We start from the raw sequence: 26220 nt of genomic DNA, 5'->3' as shown, positions 1-26220 counted from the left end.
GGCTGTTCAAAGCTTTGGGAATCACTACATGTGATCTCATCTGGCCCCACTTCAATTTGACCGGCCGAGAGTCTGGAATCTTGAAAGGGAAAACTGAACACCTCTTCAGAGTGTCCAAGTGTGGGATCAGTTGTCTCAGGGCACTCAGCATGGTGGGAGGAAGGAGAATCAGGGTGAGGAATATCCGGGCCACACTCACGGCTACTCAGACTTAAACGTTTGAAAGACATAGTGGTGGTGGCTAAGTGACTGGAAGCATTATCTGCTATGCAACAAACAACCGTTTCACATTGCTCTGGCTTCAATAGTGGTGTGATGCAGTCCCCTAGAAACTGGGACAGGAAGGTCGAGCGAGAAGATGTGGGTCTTTGTTGTGGCAAACTTTCACCTTGGCCACGGCCTCGTACTCTGAATGCACCATCAGCATCATGTCCACTTCCCCGTCCCTTGCCTTGCCCATTTTAAATGGAATAATGCACTATTTCAAAAGCTCAACACAAATGTATTTATTTGGACCTAAATTATATCTGATAATTATGCCTGCAAAGCTACGACTTTTCAAACACAAACACCAGGCCTCAGCCTGACATAACAAAAAAAAAAAGAGTAGAACAAGGCTAGCACACACAAGTATGATACGTATGCCTGCAAAACTATGATTTTTAAACAGATACACCAGGCCTCAGTCTGACATAACAGATTGTATACATTTTTGGGGGGGTTGGGTGAATTTTGGAAAAAAAAAATGAAAACTGCAGCTAGATATATATTAAATCATCAGCAGCAACAGACAGTTATGGAGTTTTGGGAGGGATGCAGTGGGAGCAATGGATGCACATACAGTGCCTGCGGGCCTTGCACTGATGTGGATATGCTGTGCCCTGCCTGCCTAGCGCTGCAATATCGGGACCCACAAATTAGCCCTAATAAGGACTGTTGGTTTCTCAGGAGACTGAACAGTTGCAGACCTACACTAACTATTAAAAGCACGATTCTGACCCTATTTCAGCAGCAGCTCTCCCTACACTAGCTAACTCCAGAGCTGAATGCGGCGAGCAGGGCGGAGCCAGGTCTCTTATACTCAGGATGATGCTGTGCGGCCAAGCCAATCACTGCACGACCACAACAAAGATGGCTGCGGCGTTTCATGGCCTGGCAGACAATCCCTGCAGCGTGATTTGGTCTCTTAAGTCCACCAAAAATGCTGGATGGAGACCTCACTTCCCGCCAAGTAATCCCGGAATTGTTCGCTGCTCGACGAGTACACCGAGCATAGTGATACTCGGGCGAGTAACGAGTAGTGGCGAGCACGTTCGCTCATCACTACTTATGACTAATATGAATGTTATACAGGAAAGGGTGCAAAATGAGCCTTATACCAAGAAATGAAATTAAAAAAAATTGGACAGTTGATAAGTTTGCCCACATAATGTCTTAGTCTCTAGGATTTTCTGAAAGATCCTGAAAGAAAATCTTATAGAAATCCTGCAAATGTAACAGTAATTTGTTTCCTGCTGTTCAGTTCCATTTGCAGCATTTGAACAGCTGAAAGGCTGGAGCTTAACTAAGAGGGTGGAGCTTGGCTAAGAGGGTGGAGCTTATGGAGATTGTTGTCTTACTGCAGACAGAATAGGGGGAGGCTTCTGCTGCAGACAGTTTTTTAAAAAAATAGAACACAGAACAGTGACAAGTAGGAGGGGGACATTGATGCGTTCTTGGGAGACAAAAGGAAGACTTCTTTATAAATTTCTCAGTTTTACTAGCAGTTTAAGACAAAATAGGATCAAAAGAATGATGAGAGTATAGGAGTGAGGCTGGAGTCACACTAAATGTATAAAAAAAATTGGTTTGATTCTCACTGTCGAGAGTCACATGAGTATAATGCAAGTGACATGCGAGCACAATCCTATTTTTTACACCTAGCATTCAGAATGTAGTAGGCTCTACAAGTATACTTGGGCTGCTAGACCATATTACATATGGATGCTTGGTTAAAATGTTATACATATATATATATATATATATATATATATATATATATATATATACAGTATTTATATATATACAGTATCTATATATATATATATATATATATATATATATATATATATATATATATATATATATATATATATATATATATATATTCCTTATGCCTTTTCTCCAAACATCTGCTTTAAATTATTTTGGATTCAAGAATGAAATGATGAAAAAAAAAATGTTTATTTTCCAAAAGCATGGACTAAAATGTTGCTCTCTGTACGGAGAACTAAAAAAAAGAAAAAAAAAGTGAGTGTTGGACGGTTAAAGTGTTAGGGATATTCATTTAAGCACGATCACTGCTCAAATACTGTATGCAAAGCGTTCGATATGTCTGGAATGCAGGTACACCCTGAAGATATAGAAATCTGATATTTATAAAATGTTTTAAAAACAGATAAATTACCATTAAGATGGAGATAGAATGAAAATTACACAATCAAGAGTCGAGTTTACAGTGAGACTGCCATTGTAAAGAAATGGTGGAATCTGCTGAGAAATAAAACATATTGTAAGTGTAAAGACAAAACTGAAAAAGTATCCCAAAACTGGGGCCAGATCAGGACAGACAGAGTAGGCAATTGCCTAAGGTTTTTTTGTGTAAAATCTAGAATTTCACAATTATCTTTATATAGCGCTAACATATTCTGCAGCGCTTTACACACATTATCATCGCTGTCCCCGATGGGGCTCACAATCTAAATTCCCTATCAGTATGTCTTTGGAATGTGGGAGGAAACCAGAGAACCCGGAGGAAACCCACGCAAACATGGAGAGAACATACAAATTATTTGGGGATGTTGTCCTTGGTGGGGTTTGAACCCAGGACTCCAGCGCTGCAAGGCTGCTGTGCTAACCACTGCGCCACCATTGCCTACCTATGAGCCATAATTTAATAGTAGAGATGAGCGAATCGATCCACGGATGATTGAACTCAATTTGAATTTCCTGAAATCCGCGGTCTTACTAGAATTTGAATATTTTGAGATTTGATTCCCAGTTTAAAAAAAATAAAGAAACTTATCCAACACCATTTCCCACACTGCTGAAGCATCAGAGATTGGGCAAATGTCCCTTTGTGCTGCCGCATGTGCTTCCCCATAATGCCCTGCAGCTATGAAATCTAGTGGATTATCATACCTTGTACAGTGGTGGTCTGTACCTGGTGCATCACAGATCAGCGGTTCCCAGAGGAGAACAGTTTGTACAGCAGAGTCATTTTCCATTTCAAGAATCACTGGCTAAGTTTCTATCTCATTTAGAGTGTCAGCTCTTATGATCAGTGCAATCTTTTCTCTCTCTCCCTTTCACCTGCAGAGTGTAAGCTCTTATTGCCAGCAAGGTCCTCTCTCTCTTTTGTAGAGTATAAATTCTTACAGTATCGTCAGCAAGGTCCTCTCTCTCTCCTGTAGAGTGTAAGCTCTTATGGTTAGCGGGGTAGTCTGTTGTGAATTCTGCTCTTGGGCTCCCTCCGGTGGTTGTTCGTGGTAGTGCAGTGGTCTCTGGATTATAAGCTGGGCAGGTGTTTCTGCTTATTGCAGCTCTATTAGGTATTTAGGTTTGTTGGATCCATCAATCCCTGCCAGTTGTCCATTGTATCTTGGAGGGATTGCATCTCTGTCTGGCTCCACTTGCCCTGCTGTCATTTCAGCTAAGATAAGTGCCCTGTTTTGGTTCTCTGTAGCACGCATGCAGTGTGCTTTTATGTGCAGTGCAATCTATTGTGTTTTTGTCCAGCTTTGACTTGTTTGGATTTTTCTGTCATGCTGGTTTCTTTGGAGATACAGATATACATCCTATGTCTTTAGTTAGATGTAGTGTATAGTATATTCTGCTGTGGATTTTTCTAGTGTTTTAATACTGACCGCTTAGAACTCTGTCCTATCCTTTCTATCTAGCTAGAAGGGCCTCTTTTGCTAAACTCTGTTTTTTCTGCCTGTGTACGTATTTCCTCTTAAATTCACAGTCAATATTTGTGGGGGCTGCCTATCCTTTGGGGCTCTGCTCTGAGGCAAGATAGGATTTCCCATTTCCATCTTTAGGGGTATTTAGTCCTACGGCTTGAGGAAGTGTCCAGCGCGGACACGAAACGCGCGTCGGGTCATCCACCATCATATACAGGTCTGCTGCGCACATTGCGGTAAGCTTTGCTGAACTTTGTTTCAACTTCATGTCATTTGTGAGGTTTTATTACAATACTATCCATGCCTGCCTTGCACTCACCAGAGCTATACTAGGCTATTTTCTCTATATGCCTCCGCTGCCATGCCTTGCATTTTACAGCATTGCCTGCCTGCCTAACTAATTACTGAGGCAATTTAATGCCTCTCTTCATCTCTTCATACACGTGCGCACTTTACCTGTCACAGTCTATTCCTGAATATAATTGATATTCCGTTGTTTGTACTGTTTTAATATTTTCTTAATAAAATTTGTATTTTGCTATATTCTATAAATTCGAGTCGACTCCACTATTTTCTCCTTATTCCAAAGGCTGTGTCGAGGTGTCTAGGCCTGGTTAGGTACAGCCCACGGCTACTTCTAGTTGCGGTGTCAGAATTAGGATTGCCGTCAGTACAGGTTCCACCTACTCCAGAGATAGTCTCATGTGGCTCCAGGGTCACCGGATCATAACAGTAGTCTCTCTTTCTCTCTCATCTGTAGAGTATAAGCTCTTACTGTCAGTGGGGTTCTTTCTCTCATGGTCAGAAGAGTTCTCTCTGTCTCCCTCTCTCCTGTAGAGTGTAAGCTCTTATGGTCAGCAAGGTCCTCTTTTTCTCCTGCAGAGTGTAACCACTTATGATCAGCGGGGTCCTCTCTCTCCTGTAGAGTGTAAGCTCTTATGGTCAGTGGGGTCCTCTCTCTCCTGTAGAGTGTAAGCTCTTATGGTCAGCAGGGTCCTCTCGCTATCTCTCATGTATATTTAACAAGTCAATACAAGTTTTCCAGTATTGAGGTTTGCAAGAATTTATTTATCACATTTTTAGGGAAAGTTTGGCAAAGTGAATTCAAATTTCAAAAGATCTCCTCTTCTCTAATCAAGAGGTGCTGTATCTCTATGCTCCTGTGGTCACCAGTGGTGCCTTGGATTAGATTATTGGTAATTGAATAAATGGTGGCAAACCTAATGAGCGTTTGCATCCTCCCAATAGAATACAATAGAGTTAATAGAGTTAAAAACTCTTGATCTGTAATACAACCAACTTTTATGAAAACAGGATAGGATAGATCTGAGTGTTTACTCGCCATGAGCCGATACCATGGTGGGCCATTTTTTGAAGACACCATTGGAGACACATCAAGAAGTAAACCTTTGAGGGTGTTTTTTGTGTAGTACACCAAGCTTGGTGATCCCAACTCACAACAGAAGGTCTAAGCAGTTATGCAAAACCCTAAATAATGGTAAAATGATGGTTCGAGATGATCATTTCCAAGCTGGGTTCACACAGGTAAGGTGCAGGCTATCTGTGTTTAAGTCTTGTAGTCCCTTGGGAGGAATGGGATTTGCTGCTATTGCAAGCCTCAGAGTGCTTAAGTGGGGGGCATTAAGTTTCCCCGTGAGACGAGGCAGCTTCTGTTATCCCGTACTAGGTGGAATACATTTACGCAGAACTTACAGCTATGAAAGACTTAATGCAGCTTTAGTAATCTCTAAGTACATGGTTTTTAGGTCCGCACAATATATGGTGACAGTTCACGTTTTAACTTAAACCTAGCAACTACTGTGGCTTCTGGCAGCCGCCGCCGCTCACATTGGTTCCATTCAGCTCCTCTCTGACTTGATCCATGCAGCACAAATCTTTATTTAACAATCGTTAAAAGGGCCATATTTATGTCAGCGAATTCCCCGCGTGCACTCAGGAGTATGCTTTGTGCTAGGATTTAAGGCTGATGAGGATATTATAGGAGTAATTCACAGAAATATAAATTGATACATTTAGTCGCGAAGAAAGCCCCTTCTAAATCGTCCAATACGGAGAGATTAATGGAACCGTAAAAGCCTAAAGTAATCATGCTGCATGACATCCTATGATATAAAAGAAAGGTGTGGAAAAGTCAAAATCATAGGGCAATTTGAATCCTTGCAGTAAAGATTTCATTTCTTTTTAACTTGTGCAAATAACTAAAGGAGAACTCCATCTAAACTCATCGTCAGATGTCAAATAAATGGCTCCCTCATACCTTTGTGATGGCATTGCCATGAAGTAACCAAATATGCAAATTGCCTCTTTGGAGTACTCTAGTACCACCAATCCTAAAAATCAATATCGACCCTTTAACGAGCCTTGCCATATTACTTAGGTTAAAAGTAAAACCAAAATCTCAAATTGCAGACACGTGTTTCAGGTTGTTACCCCTCCTCAGTGCAAAGCAAGCTATCTGATTTGACTGTATAAGAGGCATCTGACTGGGGTCAAAGGGGTAACGTCTGTCCTGACATGCCAGGGTAAGGAGACTTATAGTCCATGCAATTCTCCTCTGGGAAATTAAATATGTAAATCGTCTCTTCAGAAAGAAAAAAGACTTGAACTCTAGTTCCGTCTATTGGAAGCAGCAATCCTCCTTACACTGGCATATCAGGTATGTCACTTTCTATAAGGTGAAATGTTACTCCTTAGATACCAGTCAGAGGCCTCTCATACAGCCAAATCAGATATCATGTTTTGCACTGAGGACTGGCAACACCCTGAAACATGTGTCTGGAAATTAAAATTCTGGTTTGGCTTTTATTCATAGTCATATGGCAAAGCTCGTTATAGGGTCGATATTAACTTTTAGGATTGCTACCTCCAATAGGTGACACTAGAGTTCAAGTCCGTTTACCCTCTAAAGAGGCAATTTGCATAGGGTATGTAACTCGCCATAAGGAGAAACATTACCCCTTATGATGAAATCAACACATAGCATTGTGACTTTTTTTTGTTTTCAAAACCAGTGACATTTTTATTTAACCCCTTTCTGACCTCGGACGGGATAGTACGTCCGAGGTCAGATACCCCGCTTTGATGCAGGGCTCCGGCGGTGAGCCCGCATCAAAGCCGGGACATGTCAGCTGTTTTGAACAGCTGACATGTGCCCACAATAGCGGCGGGTGAAATTGCGATTCACCCGCCGCTATTAACTAGTTAAATGCCGCTGTCAAACGCTGACAGCGGCATTTAACCAGCGCTTCCGGCCGGGTGGCCGGAAATGAGCGCATCGCTAACCCCCGTCACATGATCGGGGGTCAGCGATGCTTCTGAATAGTAACCATAGAGGTCCTTGAGACCTCTATGGTTACTGATCACCGGTAGCTGTGAGCGCCACCCTGTGGTCGGCGCTCATAGCACACCTGCATTTCTGCTGCATAGCAGCGATCTGATGATCGCTGCTATGTAGCAGAGCCGATCGCGTTGTGCCAGCTTCTATCCTCCTATGGAGGCTATTAAAGCATGGCAAAAGTAAAAAAAAAGTAAAAAAAAATATGAAAAAAATAAAAAAATATAAAAGTTTAAATCACCCCCCTTTCGCCCCATTCAAAATAAATCAATAAAAAAAAAATCAAACCTACACATATTTGGTATTGCCGCGTTCAGAATCACGTGATCTATCAATAAAAAAAAGCATTAACCTGATCGCTAAACAGTAGTGTTGAGCATTCCGATGCTGCAAGTATCGGGTATCGGCCGATACTTGCTGTATCGGAATTCCGATACCGGGATTCCGATACTCTTGTGGTATCGGGTATCGGGTATCGCAACAACATTAATGTTAAAATGTGTAAAAGAGAGAATTAAAATAAAAAATATCGCTATACTCACCTGTCCGACGCAGCCGGGACTTCAGCGAGGGAACCGGCAGCGTTGTTTGTTTAAAATTCGCGCTATTACTTGGTTACGTGAATTCCCGGCTTGTGATTGGTCAGGTCGGCCACGTTGCCGGGACGCGGACCAATCACAGCAAGCCGTGACGAAATTACGTCACGGCTTGCTGTGATTGGTCCGCGTCCCGGCAATATGGCCGCCCTGACCAATCACAAGCCGTGACGTCACGGGAGGCTGGACACGCGCCCATTTTAAAATGAGCGCGTCCAGCCTCCCGGCTTGTGATTGGTTGACCGCGGCGCAACCAATCACAAGCCGTGACGTCACGGGAGGCTGGACACGCGCCCATTTTAAAATGAGCGCGTCCAGCCTCCCGGCTTGTGATTGGTTGACCGCGGCGCAACCAATCACAAGCCGTGACGTCACGGGAGGCTGGACACGCGCCCATTTTAAAATGAGCGCGTCCAGCCTCCCGGCTTGTGATTGGTTGACCGCGGCGCAACCAATCACAAGCCGTGACGTCACGGGAGGCTGGACACGCGCCCATTTTAAAATGAGCGCGTCCAGCCTCCCGGCTTGTGATTGGTTGACCGCGGCGCAACCAATCACAAGCCGTGACGTCACGGGAGGCTGGACACGCGCCCATTTTAAAGTGAGCGCGTGTCCAGCCTCCCGTGACGTCACGGCTTGTGATTGGTCAGGGCGGCCATGTTGCCGGGACGCGGACCAATCACAGCAAGCCGTGACGTAATTTCGTCACGGCTTGCTGTGATTGGTCCGCGTCCCGGCAACATGGCCGACCTGACCAATCACAAGCCGGGAATTCACGTAACCAAGTAATAGCGCGAATTTTAAACAAACAACGCTGCCGGTTCCCTCGCTGAAGTCCCGGCTGCGTCGGACAGGTGAGTATAGCGATATTTTTTATTTTAATTCTTTCTTTTACACATTTATATGGTTCCCAGGGCCTGAAGGAGAGTTTCCTCTCCTTCAGACCCTGGGAACCATCAGGAATACCGTCCGATACTTGAGTCCCATTGACTTGTATTGGTATCGGGTATCGGTATCGGATTAGATCCGATACTTTGCCGGTATCGGCCGATACTTTCCGATACCGATACTTTCAAGTATCGGACGGTATCGCTCAACACTACTAAACAGCGTAGCGAGAAAAAAATTAGAAATGCCAGAATTGCATTAAAATGCAATAACGGGTGATCAAAAGAACGTATCTGCACCGAAATGGTATCATTAAACACGTCAGCTCGGCACGCAAAAAATAAGCCCTCAACCGACCCCAGATCATGAAAAATGGGGACGTTACGGGTATCAGAAAATGGCGCAATTTTTTATTTTATTTATTTTTTAGCAAAGTTTGGATTTTTTTTTCACCACTTAGATAAAAAAGAACCTAGTCATGTTAGGTGTCTATGAACTTGTAATGACCTGGAGAATCATAATAGCAGCTCAGTTTTAGCATTTAGTGAACCTAGCAAAAAGGCCAAACAAAAAACAAGTGTGGAACTGCACTTTTTTTGCAATTTCACCGCACTTGGAATTTTTTTCCCATTTTCTAGTACATGACATGCTAAAACCAATGATGTGGTTCAAAAGCACAACTCCTCCCACAAATAATAAGCCCCGCATGGCCAAATTGACAGAAAAAGAAAAAAGGTATGGCTCTGGGAAGGAGGGGAGCGAAAAACGAACACGGAAAAACGGAAAATCCCAAGGTCATGAAGGGGTTAATTTCTAAATGGCCTCAAGTTATAACATTATTAATTTTTTTTACATTTTTTAATTAAAAAAAGAAAGTTTTCCTTTGGAACATCTATGTAATTCTCTTTTTTATGATGCCACGATCACCATTGAATGCCTCGTAATAAAGCTTTGAAGTGTTCTCTGACCTTGGCGATTTATGTTGGACTTTGCCACCCCAGAATTGTTTACGCATGATGTTACGACAACGTAAATGTGCTGGAGTTTAGTGCTAGATCACTGTTCATTTACATTGCAGGGTGAGGAGGAGTAAAATGGAACCTATTTTTGCCCTGCAACTATCAGACACTTTCTCAAGTAGTCTCCAAAGTTGTCCTTAGTAGCACTTGTCCATGTACGATTGGATAAAAAATGAAGTATGTGCACTTAGTTAAGACGATGGCGGTGACGGCATGAAGGTTACTGCAGTTCATCGGCCGGCTCACACATTAGAACAGCTGACTGTGACCTCCGATAACCTCAATGATCTTACCGCTCCTCACTGAAGCTGAATCCCAAGTTCAGCTCAGTGTCTCCTGGATTCATGGCTGATCAGTCACATAATCCAGATGAAGCAGAGTTGGGCTCTTCGTGGGACAAATGGATTGTCGATAGACAGGTGAGGAATATGGTGTTTTATTACTTTTTAATTTTACAATAATAAATGGTAAAAATAGGATGAGGAGTATTTATTTTAATTAAAGGACTTTTCTTGTCTCTCTTTCTTTTTAACATTTGACTGTGGGGTTAGTAATGAGGGTGTCTTATAGACGTCTCTCCATTGCTAACCTCTCGGCTTGATAAAACATCTGACATGAATCCCAGTCCTATTACCCCACTCACCATAGCACCAGGGCAAGTAAGAAGAGTGAGGCTAAGCGCCAGATTTGGCTCATCTTATAAATTTGCCATTTCTAAGGCAGCTGAGGGCTGATCTTCTTAGCCTGGGAGGCCCCTTCCTAGGCTATTAATATCAGCTCACAGCTGTCTGTTTAGCCTTTGCTGGTTAGAAATTAGGGGACTCTATGTCATTTTTTTTCTGGGGTTCCTGTAATCTAACCAGTAAAGGCTAAGCAAACTTATATGAGCTGTTATAAATAGCCTGGGAATCTTTTGGCATATTGGCCCCTCTCCCAGATTATTAACATCAGACCCCTATGGTTGGCTTTCCCTCTACTGGTTATGAAAATTAAGCAGGAGCCCATGCCATTTTTAAAAATATATATTTATTTAATACAAGATATACACAGCGGGTGAATACAACTACCATCATTGTCGCCCTGGTCAAGGAGACCAGACAACATTGATGAGAGCTGCTCGGCACCGGCGCCGATACGAGTCACACTAGTGTATCGCATGGATGACACACGGATGCCACATGTATGTAACAGATGGACACAGATTGCACCGGTACTGTTTTTTCCAGTACGGAAAATATCAGGATGGGTGACAGAGACTTTATTGTCAGCAGTGCTGATGTCACATTAACAGCACTGCAGCTAATCAGTGAGCTTCGCGACTCAGAGTGGCTCATGCTGTAACTCATGTTCATGTGACCTCAGTGCTGCAGGAACTAACGGACGCAGAGAGCAGCAGCAGAGACTTAGAGTTGGACCTGGGAAGGGTGATTAAAGCATAGTAAAAAAAAAAATAATAAAAATAAACTGCAGCCAGAGGAAAAGGATTTTCTGGAATCAGAAAACCCTTGCATTGTGTGCACATTAGATCTGTCCCATCTAGGAGGTGGAGATGCTGCACTGTAGAGCTTATCTGTCCATGCTTTATCCCTGTGCTATCACCACAAGCCATATCCGCAAGAACCTTATTCAAGTCATATAGGGGGAGGAATACAAAGTGGAAAGCTTGGCTTGACTATACTATGCTTCCATGCCCATATAACATGAGTGGGCATCAAACTTTATTTTTAGCCAGTTAATAAAATGGACTAGGGCTACCAAGGACATTTTTGGGGACTGCAGGAAGAAAACGGATATTGGTAGAATTTTTGAGAGCAAAAACCCTCAGACAGGTTCCCTTTAAATTTTAAAGCGCCAATAACAATGTGTCCACCGTTCTTCCAGTTTGCTTAATTATGGCTCCTAGAACAAGGCATAATTTTAGATTCTAAGTCATAAATCAGATTCATTCGCTCCAATCTGTACAAATAAGCCAATGTAACTCAGCCGTGAAAACCAAAGAGAAACAGCGTCCTTAATGTATCTTAAAGGTGATTATGTTTGCTGTAAATATATACAGTATGCAGATGTTCCTTCCCCGCAAAGACTTATCCTCCATTTCATGAATGAAGTATGCTAAATTAATTAAGTTCCTAAACTGACTTTCAAGCGAAGTCCGCGCTAAGCTGAAGAAAGTCAATGTTGTTCTAAAGAGGGCTAAGCAGTTCTAAAGACGCATACCTGAATCATGAACTCATGCGTGTGCGTGTTGTGACGACATGCACAGTGATACATTGCAAACATATGGACGGAGGAAAAATGTTACTTTGTGCAATAAAAAGCAATTAAACTACTGAGCAGCTCACAGTAGACAAGTTTTGGTAAAGGCTTTATATAGAAGAAAGGGATTATGTTAATACTGCATTTAAAGAATCACTAAAGCACATGGATTTGAAGTGTTTTTTCCCGGCTTATGTAAACTACAGTATTCTGTACTCAAGGCAATTCTAAGAAACATTTTACAGAAACCTAGAAAAAAAAGCAAAGCAAAAGGCACAGCTAGGGAAGGTGAAAGTGCAAGGGTGCTATAAACCAGGCACCAACAGGTCACTCTGCTTTACCTAAGGTGCTAGAGGGAATCTGTCAGCAGGTTTTTGCTGTGTAATCTGTGGACAGCACTAAGACGCTGATTTCATTGACTTATTAGGCTGTGTGCTGTTGTTTCCATACAGTGAATGTTTTATCAGCAGGTGATTATGTGGCGCCCCAGGATCCTGGTCGTCACAGTGGTATTGCTTTCCTCCCGGGGAGAGTGATGTTACGTTTGGAGGCAAGGAAGGATAACTGCATCCAGGTACCACAAACATGCAACACATTCACACTCCAGGCCACCAGGGGGAGCTTTTGATCCTATTTACTAGGTGACTCCCCATATATATATAACTGGTAGTCTGTAGGGAAAGTTAGTCAGTCCTTCAGGACGGAAGAGAGGGTACACGGAGCTCTGCCTGCCCTAAGAGCTGCAGCTCCCAGAAAGAGACATTTTGAAAGCAGAATTGTATTGCAGCGAGCGTGAAGGAAAGCAAAGCACAGGAGAGGATACCAGAAGGGGACCAGCCAGGAGCAAGCTGCCTCCTTCTGAGGCGCAGAACAACAGTAGCCGAAATACCGAGGTAGTAAGGACCTCTATGCCTTACTTCAGAGACAGGCAGGACAGCTAATTGCATGTTACCTGTCTGCACCTACACCCAGGAGGCACAGTGGCACCCCACAGAGGCCGGGGCGTGCTAGAGTCCCTATAAACAGCCTCAAGCCACCAGTCATACGGGTTTTGTCCTATCCGACTACGGGAGACAGAGACACCACATCTGCGAGGCCCTTATTTGAAGCTTATGCAGTAAGGGACTACACCACTACAGCGCAAGGGAAGGCTATTGATTCCCACCTGGACAAGGGGACTATGGAATTACCTCCAAACCGGCCGGACTCTACCTGCCCTGTGATCTGGTGTCCTGGACTGTGGCTGCTGAAGCCAACAGTAAACAAGGTAAAGAGACTGCAACCCTGTGTCCTCGTTCTTCACTGCACCTCTCACCATTCTACCATTTACGCACAGGGAAGCCCTGGGGATATACTTCACCTCTGGGAAGGTATACCATCTAGCTGCCATAACATCACCCCAGCGGACCCCTTAAAGCAGCGTCAGTCACACTGACCAAATACCACAGGTGGCATCACGAACACAAACTTCATCTCTTTAAAAACCTTTCCCTTTATACGGACATCCCAAGGCCACGGAACGGGTCAGCCACCGTGACATCCCCATGTGAACCGCAGGACCCGGTACTGAGTAACCCCCTTGCCCTGACGGGGAGCTCCAATTATCACTGCCTGGACTACAGCTCATGTGAGCCCTGGTCTGACCACGCCCCCTCCTCCCATAAGCTGCTTACTGGCAATATACAATGTACACAGAGTATCAGCACGGGTTTACTAGGGACCGTTCATGTCAGACTAATTTGATCAGCTTCCATGAAGAGGTAAGTTCCGGACTGGACCAAGGGAACCCAGTAGATGTAGTGTATATGGACTTTTCAAAAGCTTTTGATACGGTGCCACACTAAAGGTAGATACATAAAATGAGAATAATGGGGATAGGGGAAAATATGTGTAAGTGGGTTGAGAGCTGGCTCAGGGATAGGAAACAAAGGGAGGTTATTAATGGAGCACACTCATACTGGGTCGCGGTTAGCAGTGGGGTACCACAGGGGTTAGTATTGGGCCCTCTTCTTTTTAACATATTAATGACCTTGTAGGGGGCATTCAGAGTAGAATTTCAATATTTGCAGATGACACTAAACTCTGCAGGGTAATCAATATAGGGGAGGACAATTTTATATTACAGGATGATTATGTAAACTAGAAGCTTGGGCTGATAAATGGCAAATGAGCTTTAATTGGGATAAATGCACTTGGGTAGAAGTAATAAGATGTATAACTATGTGCTTAATTCTAAAACTCTAGGCAAAACCGTCAATGAAAAAGACCTGGGAGTATGGGTGGATGACAAACTCATATTCAGTGGCCAGTGTCAGGCAGCTGCTACAAAGGCAAATAAAATAATGGGATGTATTAAAAGAGGCATAGATGCTCATGAGGAGAACTTTACCTCTATACAAGTCACTAGTTCGACCACAATTAGAATACTGTGCACAGTTCTGGTGTCCGGTGTATAAGAAAGACATAGCTGAACTAGAGCGGGTGCAGAGAAGAGCGACCAAGGTTATTAGAGGACTGGGGGGTCTGCAATACCAAGATAGGTTATTACACTTGGGGCTATTTAGTTTGGAAAAACGAAGGCTAAGGGGTGATCTTATGTTAATGTATAAATATATGAGGGGACAGTACAAAGACCTTTCTGATGATCTTTTTAATCATAGACCGGTGACAGGGACAAGGGGGCATCCTCTACGTCTGGAGGAAAGAAGGTTTAAGCATAATAACAGACGCAGATTCTTTACAGTAAGAGCAGTGAGACTATGGAACTCTCTGCCGTATGATGTTGTAATGAGTGACTCCTTGCTTCAATTTAAGAGGGGACTGGATACGTTTCTTGAAAAGTATAATGTTACAGGGTATATGCACTAGATTCCTTGATAGGGCATTGATCCAGGGAACTAGTCTGATTGCCATATGTGGAGTCGGGATGGAATTTTTTTCCCCCAATGTGGAGCTTACTCTTTGCCACATGTTTTTTTTGCCTTCCTCTGGATCAACATGTTAGGGCATGTTAGGCTATGGGTTGAACTAGATGGACTTAAAGTCTTCCTTCAACCTTAATAGCTATGTTACTATGTAACAGAGAGCCTGCTGTGGGCAAGGGAAGACTTCTGACCTCTAATATATGCTGTATCTAAAAATTCTGATTGTGTCTCAACTGCTGCACCCAGTAATAGAAGTGATGCACAGTTGGAATCACGGTCTCTTTTCCTACATTATGCTGTGTTTAGATGAGGTAACAGAACCTGGTGACAGGTTCCCTTTAAGATAAAGGGTTAAGATGCTTACTACTAGGGTAGACACAACAGGTTGATACTTGCTGTTCTGAAGCTAAATTCCAAGCTTTGCTGTACAGACTGAGACAGGATGAGCAGAGACATGACATTATCAATAAATGGAGATTTTTTAATAAACTTATTTTATTTTTAGTGGTCTAGAAAGGGCAGAATCACACAAATGTTATACAGGCCAATAAATTGCCCTCTATGAGTGCAGATTGATGATCTAGAAAGTTGATTAGTGCTCATTTCCTTTCATTTGTGTGTCAGAATGAAGGATGATAGTACAAAAGATCGTTGGTTGTTTCTCACTCTAAGTTTGACATCAGGACATCACCGTTTGTAATGTTTTCGGCCCACGGATAATGTGATCATCAACACTGGGCAATGGCTGGGAATGAACGTTGGTTGAACGTTCGCTCAGCCAATATGTGCCTCATGTATAAGGTTTTGCAGTAGAAATCAGTGTTCCCTTACTTTTTGAAGACTAACAATATATTCATACCACATTCAAATGTTCGATTTTTGCATAGGAGTGCTATCCGTTGTTTGCACGGATAACACTCATACCTGTGATAGTCTACAGGGCTGTGCACATGTCCATGATTTTTCGCGAACCAAGAGAGACATGTCTAATTTTGATTCAAGGCTCGGATGAAAATTGGCAATGCAAATTTATGAGTCTGTGAAAAAAATGAGACCTCACGCGGTCTGATTTTCAGGTACTGTCAGAAGAGTGAAGGTGGAAACAATTTTTATTTCTCCACGAATGAGAAAATTGGATGACTCTCGGACCACACTCTGATCAAACTCTGTTCAAACACAATGGGCGGAATTTGATAACTTCGCCTAAGAATTGTCTTTCAAGATTTGCACCAAGTTTATTGTTTGTTTAACACACTTTCTGGATCTTGTTCAACATGGGGGAGTAACTTCGTTGAATGGGGCACGGTTCAGAAAATTTAGCCAAATTTTTTGGCACAAATTTCTGGGGCAAGATAAGCCAAGTAATAAATGGTGTAAATTCAGACTAGACCATGTAAAGAGGCGCCATATTTATTATATTGCACGAACACTGTGATAAATCTGGTGCATTTTAAGACTGCCTAGTCTATGCTTGCACTGTCTAAGAATTAGGGACTATTGATATTTGCCATTTTTTAATTTTCTACAATATTAAATCTACGGTAATTCATGAAAATAAAACTAAAGGAATCTTGTCATCAATAGGGATGAGCTGACCTGTGGAAGATCGGGTTTGTCAAGTTCGACTAAACTTTGGTCAAAAGTTCGGCTCGGGTACCAGAACTTGTACCTTAAATTGAATTCTATAGAAATCAATGGGGACCTGAACTTTGGAGCTGGAAAATCTCTCTCACTTTCCTCCCCGGACTCTCGAACTGTAAAACGTACTTTCAGGATAAGTCCATGTTTGGTGGTCAGCATTGGACACTAGGCGTCCGGTACGAACCCCGAACTTTACAGTTTGGGTTTGCTCATCTCTAGTCATCAGCTGTTACTCTGCCAGAACCCCGGGCAGTCTGAGTCTGACCACAGCTCCAGTATTGCCGTCATTTATTGTTTACTCTGTAACGCAGCTCTGGGAACCTACTTCTGACTAGTCATCCAAGACGCACTGGGTTTCCATCAGGCTTTTCAAAGTATGTTTTCTCTGAAACGCAATAGCATTTCCGAGCAACCCATACACAGCTGCATTAGTGCAGATCATGCCTGATCCATACTATTTGTGGTTCGGGCACCTTTAACCGAATGACGGATTCCCTTTAATGTCATGAGAAGCTAAAGTACAGGATAGCCACCCAAAGGTAGCTATTTATTGGCGCTTTACAATATCTCATCATAAAGCAAAATTCAACATGCTTTGGAGGTGCTAGTGGACACTTTACTTCATGGGCTCCTGTGTATTTGCACAAATGGCAGCAATGTTGTGTCCGTCCCTGTCGCTATTGATCAGCTATTATTTGCACCAGTGGTATGGGACAACACGGCCCCGCACATTGTATAGTGTCCCTTGCCCATAAATGAAGTTTATATTGGTAGGTTAGCTGGTCTCATAGGAGCTTAGCCTTTCTGCATACAGTATTATTGTACATATGTGAGATTGTGAGCACGGACTAGTGTGAGAGATCACAATCTGTGCACCGGGCTGAAGCTGCAAGGGGAAATTAGGGTAGTGATAGCTTGTTGTGAGACCGAGAGGGAACCTGTCATGTCCCCAAACGCTATTATATAGGATTAATCTGAAGTATAACAGTGTTACAATGCACAAGCTGTCAATCAAAGTGTCGAGGTGCGATTACAGCAGCGTTATGCACTGGCCGCACCTCTATGACCGAAAGCCGGCAGCTACCTGGAAGAATAAAGTTCATTTTATCCCAGCAGCTGCATTTTCAGTAAGTAGCATTGTAACGTTAGTAACCTGCAGATTAATGGCATTTTAGTACGTGACATGTTCCTTTTAACTCCTTCACCCCCGGGTAATTTTCAGTTTTTGGTTTTCGATTTTTGCCCTCTTTCTTCTAAGAGCCATAACGTTTTTATTTTTTAGTCCGCATAGCCATATGAGGACTTGTTTTTTTGCGGGACGACTTGTGTTTTTTGATTCACACCCTTGATTTTACCACATAGTGTACTGGAAAATGGGGAAAAAAATCGAAGTGCAGTGAAATTGCAAAAAAAAGTGCAATTCCACTTTTTTTTTTTTATTTACCATGTTCGCAATATGGTACAACTGACCTGGTAATATGATTCTCCAGATCAGTACCAATACGCAGGTACCAAATATGCATAGGTTCTTTTTTTATTTAAGTGGTGAAAAATAATTCCCAAATTTGTAGGAAAATTAGTTTTTTTTTTAATGAGGCAAAAGGGGGGTGATTTGAACTTTAGTTTTTTTTTATTTCTTTTACGTTTTTTTAAACCTTTTTTTTTAACTTTATTTATTAGTCCCGTTACGAGACTTGAAGCTGCGATCATCCGATTGCCTGTGCTACACATAGAGGTGCTTCAGTCCTGCTATGTATAGCTGAAATCACAATCTCCTATGAACGCCGGCCACAAGCCGGCGTTCATAGAAGATTCGCAATGACAGGCTCGGAGCTTTTCCGCAGAAACCCCACTGTTGTGACAACAACCCATTGGCGCCTTGCGATCACGTGACAGGGGAGCTGATGGGCGGGGTTTGTGATGCGCTTCTGGATTTGCGAGTGATTGACAGCAGCATTTAACTGGTTAACAGCAGCAGGTGGGTCTCACATCCAATCGCAGCTGTTAGAGGGACTTGACGGCTGATTAAATCAGCCATTAAATGCGGGAAAAAATATGGGCTCAGAGCTGGAGCACAGGGAAGATTGTGACTTTTCTGGAGACTTTGCAGCGGAATGTCTGTGTCAGCCTCTAGCTCCTCCCTCCTCCATAAAACTTTATAAGCACCAACTGTCATCTCCTATCTCAATAACGGAACAGTCTGCATCACTGAAGACCGATTTTCTCTGTGAATTGTGAATATTGAGAATGAAAGATCCGTCCAGGAGGACAAAAAGCAGATTTTTCCCATAAGATATATTACAAAGTTTCCTATTTCCATGTAATCTACAGAATTAGGAAATCAATAAAGCTACAGTTACTCTTTAATTTTAACCCATATTTATCTTTTTTCTTACTGCTTATAACCTTTGCATCTTTTCTTCTGAATAGATATGAAATCTATAATTTTTTTAAATGCTTTTTCGATATACATGCTATTGGAATTATAAACCATTATTATTTTATTATGAGTTTGACAAAGAATGAAAAAAAAAAAAAGGTTAATTTAAAAAAAAAAAAAAAAAATGTTAAATCCGATAAAGGAACCTGAAAATATACAAAGAATTTATTATTTTGTTTTCTTTACAGTGCTGCAAAACAAAAAATATTACAGTATGTACATGCAGTCAGTAAGGGGTTAAAGTGCGTCTATCTTTTGATATGTCGTTCGCTGGTGGTCCGTAGCCTGAATAAAACATAATTTATCGGTTTTCTTTTTAAAATACTTTTCATAGGGAGCAATACACAGAGCATTCCGACCAATCGCCGGGTCACTGGCAATACATTATGGCGGCAGGAGACATACATAGTAAATACATGTCAAAACAGACCCGAGGCTGAACCAAAGGTGCCAGCTAGGCAGCTCTCCTTCATACATAATTGGAAATACAATTTATTGCCTGTAATTACTATGAATAGTAATTATAGGTGGGGACCTCAGGACCAGCAGAGACATATTCGATTCCTCTGAAGCTACTTAATAAACATCAATAATCTTTATAAGCATGAAAGTTATTCTGCGGGAGTTTCATGTTTTGCAATTATCGGGTGCCAGCTCACCGGGCGCTACAGAACCTGGCACCTACAGTAAGTCATCATCATTTTTCTTGCAAAGTAACACATTATAAATATGCAACGAAACCAAACCCTTCTTGAGTAAAATGACCAGTTCTTATCAAATCGGTACTCAATATAGTCATCGGTTTAATCAGATTTTTTTTTTAATAAAAGGATTCTGCATGTAATCTGAGAGCAGCATGATGTAGGGACAGAGACCCTGATTCCAGCGATGTGTCACTTACTACTGCGTGCTGTTGTGTCAATAAAATCAGTGTTTTACCAGCAGGAGATTATCACTGCAGGACTAGGTGTCACATGCTTACTGGTCCAACTACGCCCCTCAGCACTGATTGGAAGCCAATGTACAATATGCATAGAAAGCTGCCAATCAGTGGTGTGGGCGGGGTTATGCACAGCTCAGCATTCAGAGAACTGCCAGAACTACAGCAGATAAAACAGTGATTGTATCAAAATTACAAAATGCAGACCAGCAAGTGATATATCGTTGGAATCAGAGTCTCGGCCTCTACATTATGCTGCTCACAGATTGCATAGCAAAATCCTGCTAACAGAGTCCTTTTATCACAAAGACAACCAGTCCTGCCACTCATTGCTAAAAGGGGTTTGTGAGATGTTTTCATTTTGAAACAGCGCCTCTATCGTTCACAGGTTGTGTCAGATATTGCAACCAACCCCTTTCAATTAAAAGCATCAGAATTGCAATAGTGGACCCAAAACAATAGAAAAAAGAGATGTTTTTTTCTAAGAAACAAGATAAACCCACAAAATGTATTTATATTCTTTCACAGATGAAAAAACGATTTTTCTTTTATATATAGAGAGATTTTCGGATTTATTAAATTCCCTTAAAGATACAATATAAAGGTCGATCAGAGATAGGGGGAAGCCCTTCTTTCTTAGTTCACATCTATGATCCAGAGGTGAGAGGGCCTCTCTGGAGGACTCTGAAGTTCATTGATTTCTAAATGCGACATGTAATACCTCAGTTCACCAGCGGAGGCACTGCAGGAAAAGTGAACACTTTAAAAGAAGGTATAAAATTAGGTGAGCAAAAAAATATATATTTTTTTTTCTGTTAATGTAATGAATTGGTCTATTAATCCAAGTGGTTCCAAAATGCTTTTACATTAACCCATTCATTCCAAGACTTTCTTTTTTTTTAACCTGACCAACCTTGCAGTATACTGTATGATGCAGACTTAAGACATACAATGTAGGGATACAATTTCTGACTCTTTTATTTTCTATAACCAAATCCCATAAACACATATTACCTCCTGGTTATGGTACAGAGTGGCATTATTTAATCCAGAAAAGAAAATACATTTTACATTTTTTTTATGTCACAGACGTGTATAAAATTCCATAAACCGTGTGCAGGGCAGGATGGTTTTGGGATCTGGTTTTAATAAATTAGAAAATTAAATACGCTGAAGGGAAAAGTAAGAACCATGGCGGCCAAGATGGGGAAAGATGGTGCAGCAGCGCCACCTACTGCTAGAATTGCCGTATTACACGCAGTATCCTGCTTTCTCCAGCCATTGTATAAGCAGAATGTACTAATCCAACAGCTGTAATATATATATATATATATATATATATATATATATATATATATATATATATATATATATATATGTGCATTATTATATTATTATACTTACTAGTGGCCTCAGTTCTGGGTGAGTCAGGATGTATCCATTGTTTGTAATAGCAAAAGCATATCCGTGAATTCCCAGCTGGAATGAGAAACAATGAGAAATACGGAACTTAGAGAATAATTAAACTGACAGCGCAATTTATAGATAAACGATTATAAGATACTACGCATTTATTTAAAGATATATTCCCTAAAAAAGCAACATTTATTTGTGTAACATTTATACCTGGAATGATTTTTTTTAAAATTATAATGTGTCAACTTGGCGCCCCCTGGTGTTCCTTTGACTCCGGGCCAGTGGCCACACATGCTCAGTGAGCTCAGTCTCATTGCTTAGATCCTATGGTACATGGGTGGTCCCTGTTTAGTTGCCTCCTTCTCTCACTATGCATGAGCCCTAAACTTCCTCTCTAGACAATCACCTAGATAATTTGTATCTTGCAGTATGACACTATTTTGCCTTGTTTGATGGTGTAATCAGAGCGCTGAACGGTGGTATAATGGGGGTACCTTATGGTACTATTATGTGGGCACTGTATGGTGGTATAATGAGAGTACTCTATGGTATTATCACAGCAGTCATTTTGGATCTGACTGTAGAAGGTCATTGTGCTTGGCTTTGCAAGCGCCTTCTTGATTTTCATCTCCGTTTTGAGTGATATCTTCTCCCTTGAGGACTTAGCAGCGACCTCCACCTTCTGCTGCTTATTGACACACCCTTGCTGCATGTTTAAACACCCTGTGTCCCTACAGCAAGGTGCTGGTGTTATTTACCTCTGGAAGTGCTAGAAGTCGACTAGTTTCTTCTAGGAGCCACTTGCGGATTGCTGCCATGAGCTCTCTTGTGTCATCTTAAGCTAAGTGTATTCCCTCGTTAACCTTCCTACTATATCTTTAGTGGTAGTGGGGGCCGACTAGCCTCTGTCCCTCCCTATCCAGGACTTCTGCATCTGCGGGGATCCACCCACTCAGAATAACAACCACTCACTGGTTCAGTTTTTCCTTCTCAGGACACAAAGCGCTGGAGTTCCTCTCTCAAGCTCTACTGAGCACCGAATACCTCTGGATTCCCACTATTTCATTCCCAGTCCACAATCTGGGGTGGAGATAAGGTGGACAACCTCCTCTTTGGTTATCTACAAAAGCCAAGCCCTTAAATTGGCCAATTATCCCCTCTCACCACATAGTGTGCTGGAGGAAACTTCTGGGATTCAAATCACTGAAGCTAATAGCCTTAGTGAAACATATCTCCCATCCAGCACTTTGCCAGTGACTTTGTCACAGGTAGTATTATGTGGGCACTGTATGGTGGTATTATGTAGGCATTGTGTAACAGCATTATAAGAGCACTGTTTTGTGGTATAAGATGAGAACTGTATGGTGGTATACTAGTAGTATTTTATGGTAGTATTATGTGGGCACAGTATGGTGGTATAATGGGAACAGTGTATGGTTATATGTGAGCACAGTATGGTGGTATAAGGGGAGTATTGCATGGTCATATTATGTGGGCACTGTATGGTGGTAAAATGGTAGCAGTGTATGGTCATATTACGTGGGCACAGTGTGGTGGTATAATGGGAGTAGTGTATGGTCATATTATGTGGGCACAGTATGGTGGTATAATGGGAGCAGTGTTTGGTTATACTATGTGGGCACAGTATAGTGGTATATTGAGAGCAGTGTATGGTCATGTTATGTGGGCACAGTATGGTAATAAAAAGGGATCAGTGTATGGCTATATTGTGTCGGCACAGTATGTTAATAAAATAGGAGCAGTGTATGGTCATATTAAGTGGGCTCATTATGTTGGTATAATGGTAGCAGTGCATGGTCATATGTGAGCACAGTATGGTGGTGTAATGAGAGCAGAATATGGTCATATTAAGTGGGCACTGTATGGTGGTATAATGGGAGCAGTGCATGGTTATATTGTTTCGGCACATTAAGGTAATAAAATGGGAGCAGTGTATGGTCATATTAAGTGGGCACATTATGTTGGTGTAATGGGAGCAGTGCATGATCATATTATGTGGGCATACTATGGTGGTATAATGGGAGCAGTGCATGATCATATTATGTGGGCACAGTATGGTGGTGTAATGGGTGCAGCTCATGGTCATATTATGTGGGCACAGTATGGGGGTGTAATGGGAGTAGTGTATGGTCATATTATATGGGCACTGTATGGTGGTATAATGGGAGCAGCTCATGGTCATATTATGTGGGCACAGTATGGTGGTGTAATGGGAGTAGTGTATGGTCATATTATTTGGGCACAGTATGGTGGTGTAATGGGAGTAGTGTATGGTCATATTATATGGGCACAGTATGGTGGTGTAATGTGAGTAGTGTATGGTCATATTATGTGGGCACTGTATGGTGGTGTAATGGGAGCAGGTCATGGTCATATTATGTGGGCACAGTATGGTGGTATAATGGGAGCAGTGCATGGTCATATTATGTGGGCACAGTATGGTGGTGTAATGGGAGCAGGTCATGGTCATATTATATGGGCACAGTATGGTGGTGTAATGGAAGTAGTGTATGGTCATATTATATGGGCACAGTATGGTGGTGTAATGGGAGCAGGTCATGGTCATATTATGTGGGCACAGTATGGTGGTATAATGGGAGCAGTGCATGGTCATATTATGTGGGCACAGTATGGTGGTGTACTGGGAGCAGGTCATGTCTTATTATGTGGGCACAGTATGGTGGTGTAATGAGAGTAGTGTATGGTCATATTATGTGGGCACAGTATGGTGGTGTAATGGGAGCAGGTCATGGTCATATTATGTGGGCACAGAATGGTGGTGTAATGGGAGTAGTGTATGGTCATATTATATGGGCACAGTATGGTGGTGTAATGGGAGCAGGTCATGGTCATATTATGTGGGCACAGTATGGTGGTGTAATGTGAGTAGTGTATGGTCATATTATGTGGGCACAGTATGGTGGTGTAATGGGAGCAGGTCATGGTCATATTATGTGGGCACAGTATGGTGGTGTAATGGGAGTAGTGTATTGTCATATTATATGGGCACAGTATGGTGGTGTAATGGGAGCAGGTCATGGTCATATTATGTGGGCACAGTATGGTGGTATAATGGGAGCAGTGCATAGTCATATTATGTGGGCACAGTATGGTGGTGTACTGGGAGCAGGTCATGTCATTATGTGGGCACAGTATGGTGGTGTAATGAGAGTAGTGTATGCTCATATTATGTGGGCACAGTATGGTGGTGTAATGTGAGTAGTGTATGGTCATATTATGTGGGCACAGTATGGTGGTGTAATGGGAGCAGGTCATGGTCATATTATGTGGGCACAGTATGGTGGTGTAATGGGAGTAGTGTATGGTCATATTATATGGGCACAGTATGGTGGTGTAATGGGAGCAGGTCATGGTCATATTATGTGGGCACAGTATGGTGGTATAATGGGAGCAGTGCATGGTCATATTATGTGGGCACAGTATGGTGGTGTAATGGGAGTAGTGTATGGTCATATTATATGGGCACTGTATGGTGGTGTAATGGGAGCAGGTCATGTCATATTATGTGGGCACAGTATGGTGGTGTAATGGGAGCAGTGCATGGTCATATTATGTGGGCACAGTATGGTGGTGTAATGTGAGTAGTGTATGGTCATATTATGTGGGCACAGTATGGTGGTGTAATGGGAGTAGTGTATGGTCATATTATATGGGCACAGTATGGTGGTGTAATGGGAGCAGGTCATGGTCATATTATGTGGGCACAGTATGGTGGTATAATGGGAGCAGTGCATGGTCATATTATGTGGACACAGTATGGTGGTGTAATGAGAGTAGTGTATGGTCATATTATGTGGGCACGGCATGGTGGTGTAATGTGAGTAGTGTATGGTCATATTATGTGGGCACAGTATGGTGGTGTAATGGGAGCAGGTCATGGTCATATTATGTGGGCACAGTATGGAGGTGTAATGGGAGTAGTGTATGGTCATGTTATATGGGCACACTATGGTGGAATAATGGGAGCAGGTCATGGTCATATTATGTGGGCACAGTATGGTGGTATAATGGGAGCAGTGCATGGTCATATTATGTGGGCACAGTATGGTGGTGTAATGGGAGTAGTGTATGGTCATATTATGTGGGCACTGTATGGTGGTGTAATGGGAGCAGTGCATGGTCATATTATGTGGGCACAGTATGGTGGTGTAATGTGAGTAGTGTATGGTCATATTATGTGGGCACAGTATAGTGGTGTAATGGGAGCAGGTCATGGTCAAATTATGTGGGCACAGTATGGTGGTGTAATGGGAGCAGGTCATGGTCATATTATGTGGGCACAGTATGGCAGTGTAATGGGAGTAGTGTATGGTCATATTATATGGGCACAGTATGGTGGTGTAATGGGAGTAGTGAATGGTCATATTATGTGGGCACAGTATGGTGGTATAATGGGAGCAGTGCATGGTCATATTATGTGGGCACAGTATGGTGGTGTAATGGGAGTAGTGTATGGTCATAATATGTGGGCACACTATAGTGGTGTAATGGGAGCAGGTCATGGTCAAATTATGTGGGCACAGTATGGTGGTGTAATGGGAGCAGGTCATGGTCATATTATGTGGGCACAGTATGGTGGTGTAATGGGAGCAGGTCATGGTCATATTATGTGGGCACAGTATGGTGGTGTAATGGGAGCAGTGCATGGTCATATTATGTGGGCACAGTATGGTGGTGTAATGGGATTAGTGTATGGTCATATTATGTGGGCACTGTATGGTGGTGTAATGGGAGCAGGTCATGGTCAAATTATGTGGGC

The 26220-nt window shown here is 42.3% G+C and overlaps 1 protein-coding gene across 3 annotated transcripts in view; it reads right to left on the bottom strand.

The window, feature by feature from the left end:
* CACNA2D3 (calcium voltage-gated channel auxiliary subunit alpha2delta 3) overlaps positions 1-26220 on the bottom strand; it is a 1029735-nt gene that overhangs the window by 353763 nt on the left and 649752 nt on the right. For all 3 annotated transcript variants that reach the window (XM_077278410.1, XM_077278408.1, XM_077278409.1), the window contains one exon: positions 21408-21482. In XM_077278410.1, the coding sequence (XP_077134525.1) occupies positions 21408-21482 (75 nt within the window). The remainder of the gene's footprint in view (positions 1-21407; positions 21483-26220) is intronic.

The sequence above is a fragment of the Ranitomeya variabilis genome, chromosome 8, assembly GCF_051348905.1.
Source record: "Ranitomeya variabilis isolate aRanVar5 chromosome 8, aRanVar5.hap1, whole genome shotgun sequence".
Classification (NCBI taxonomy): domain Eukaryota; kingdom Metazoa; phylum Chordata; class Amphibia; order Anura; family Dendrobatidae; genus Ranitomeya; species Ranitomeya variabilis.
Note: the sequence above shows the minus strand (reverse complement) of the source record. Positions and strands in the feature narration are given on the sequence as shown.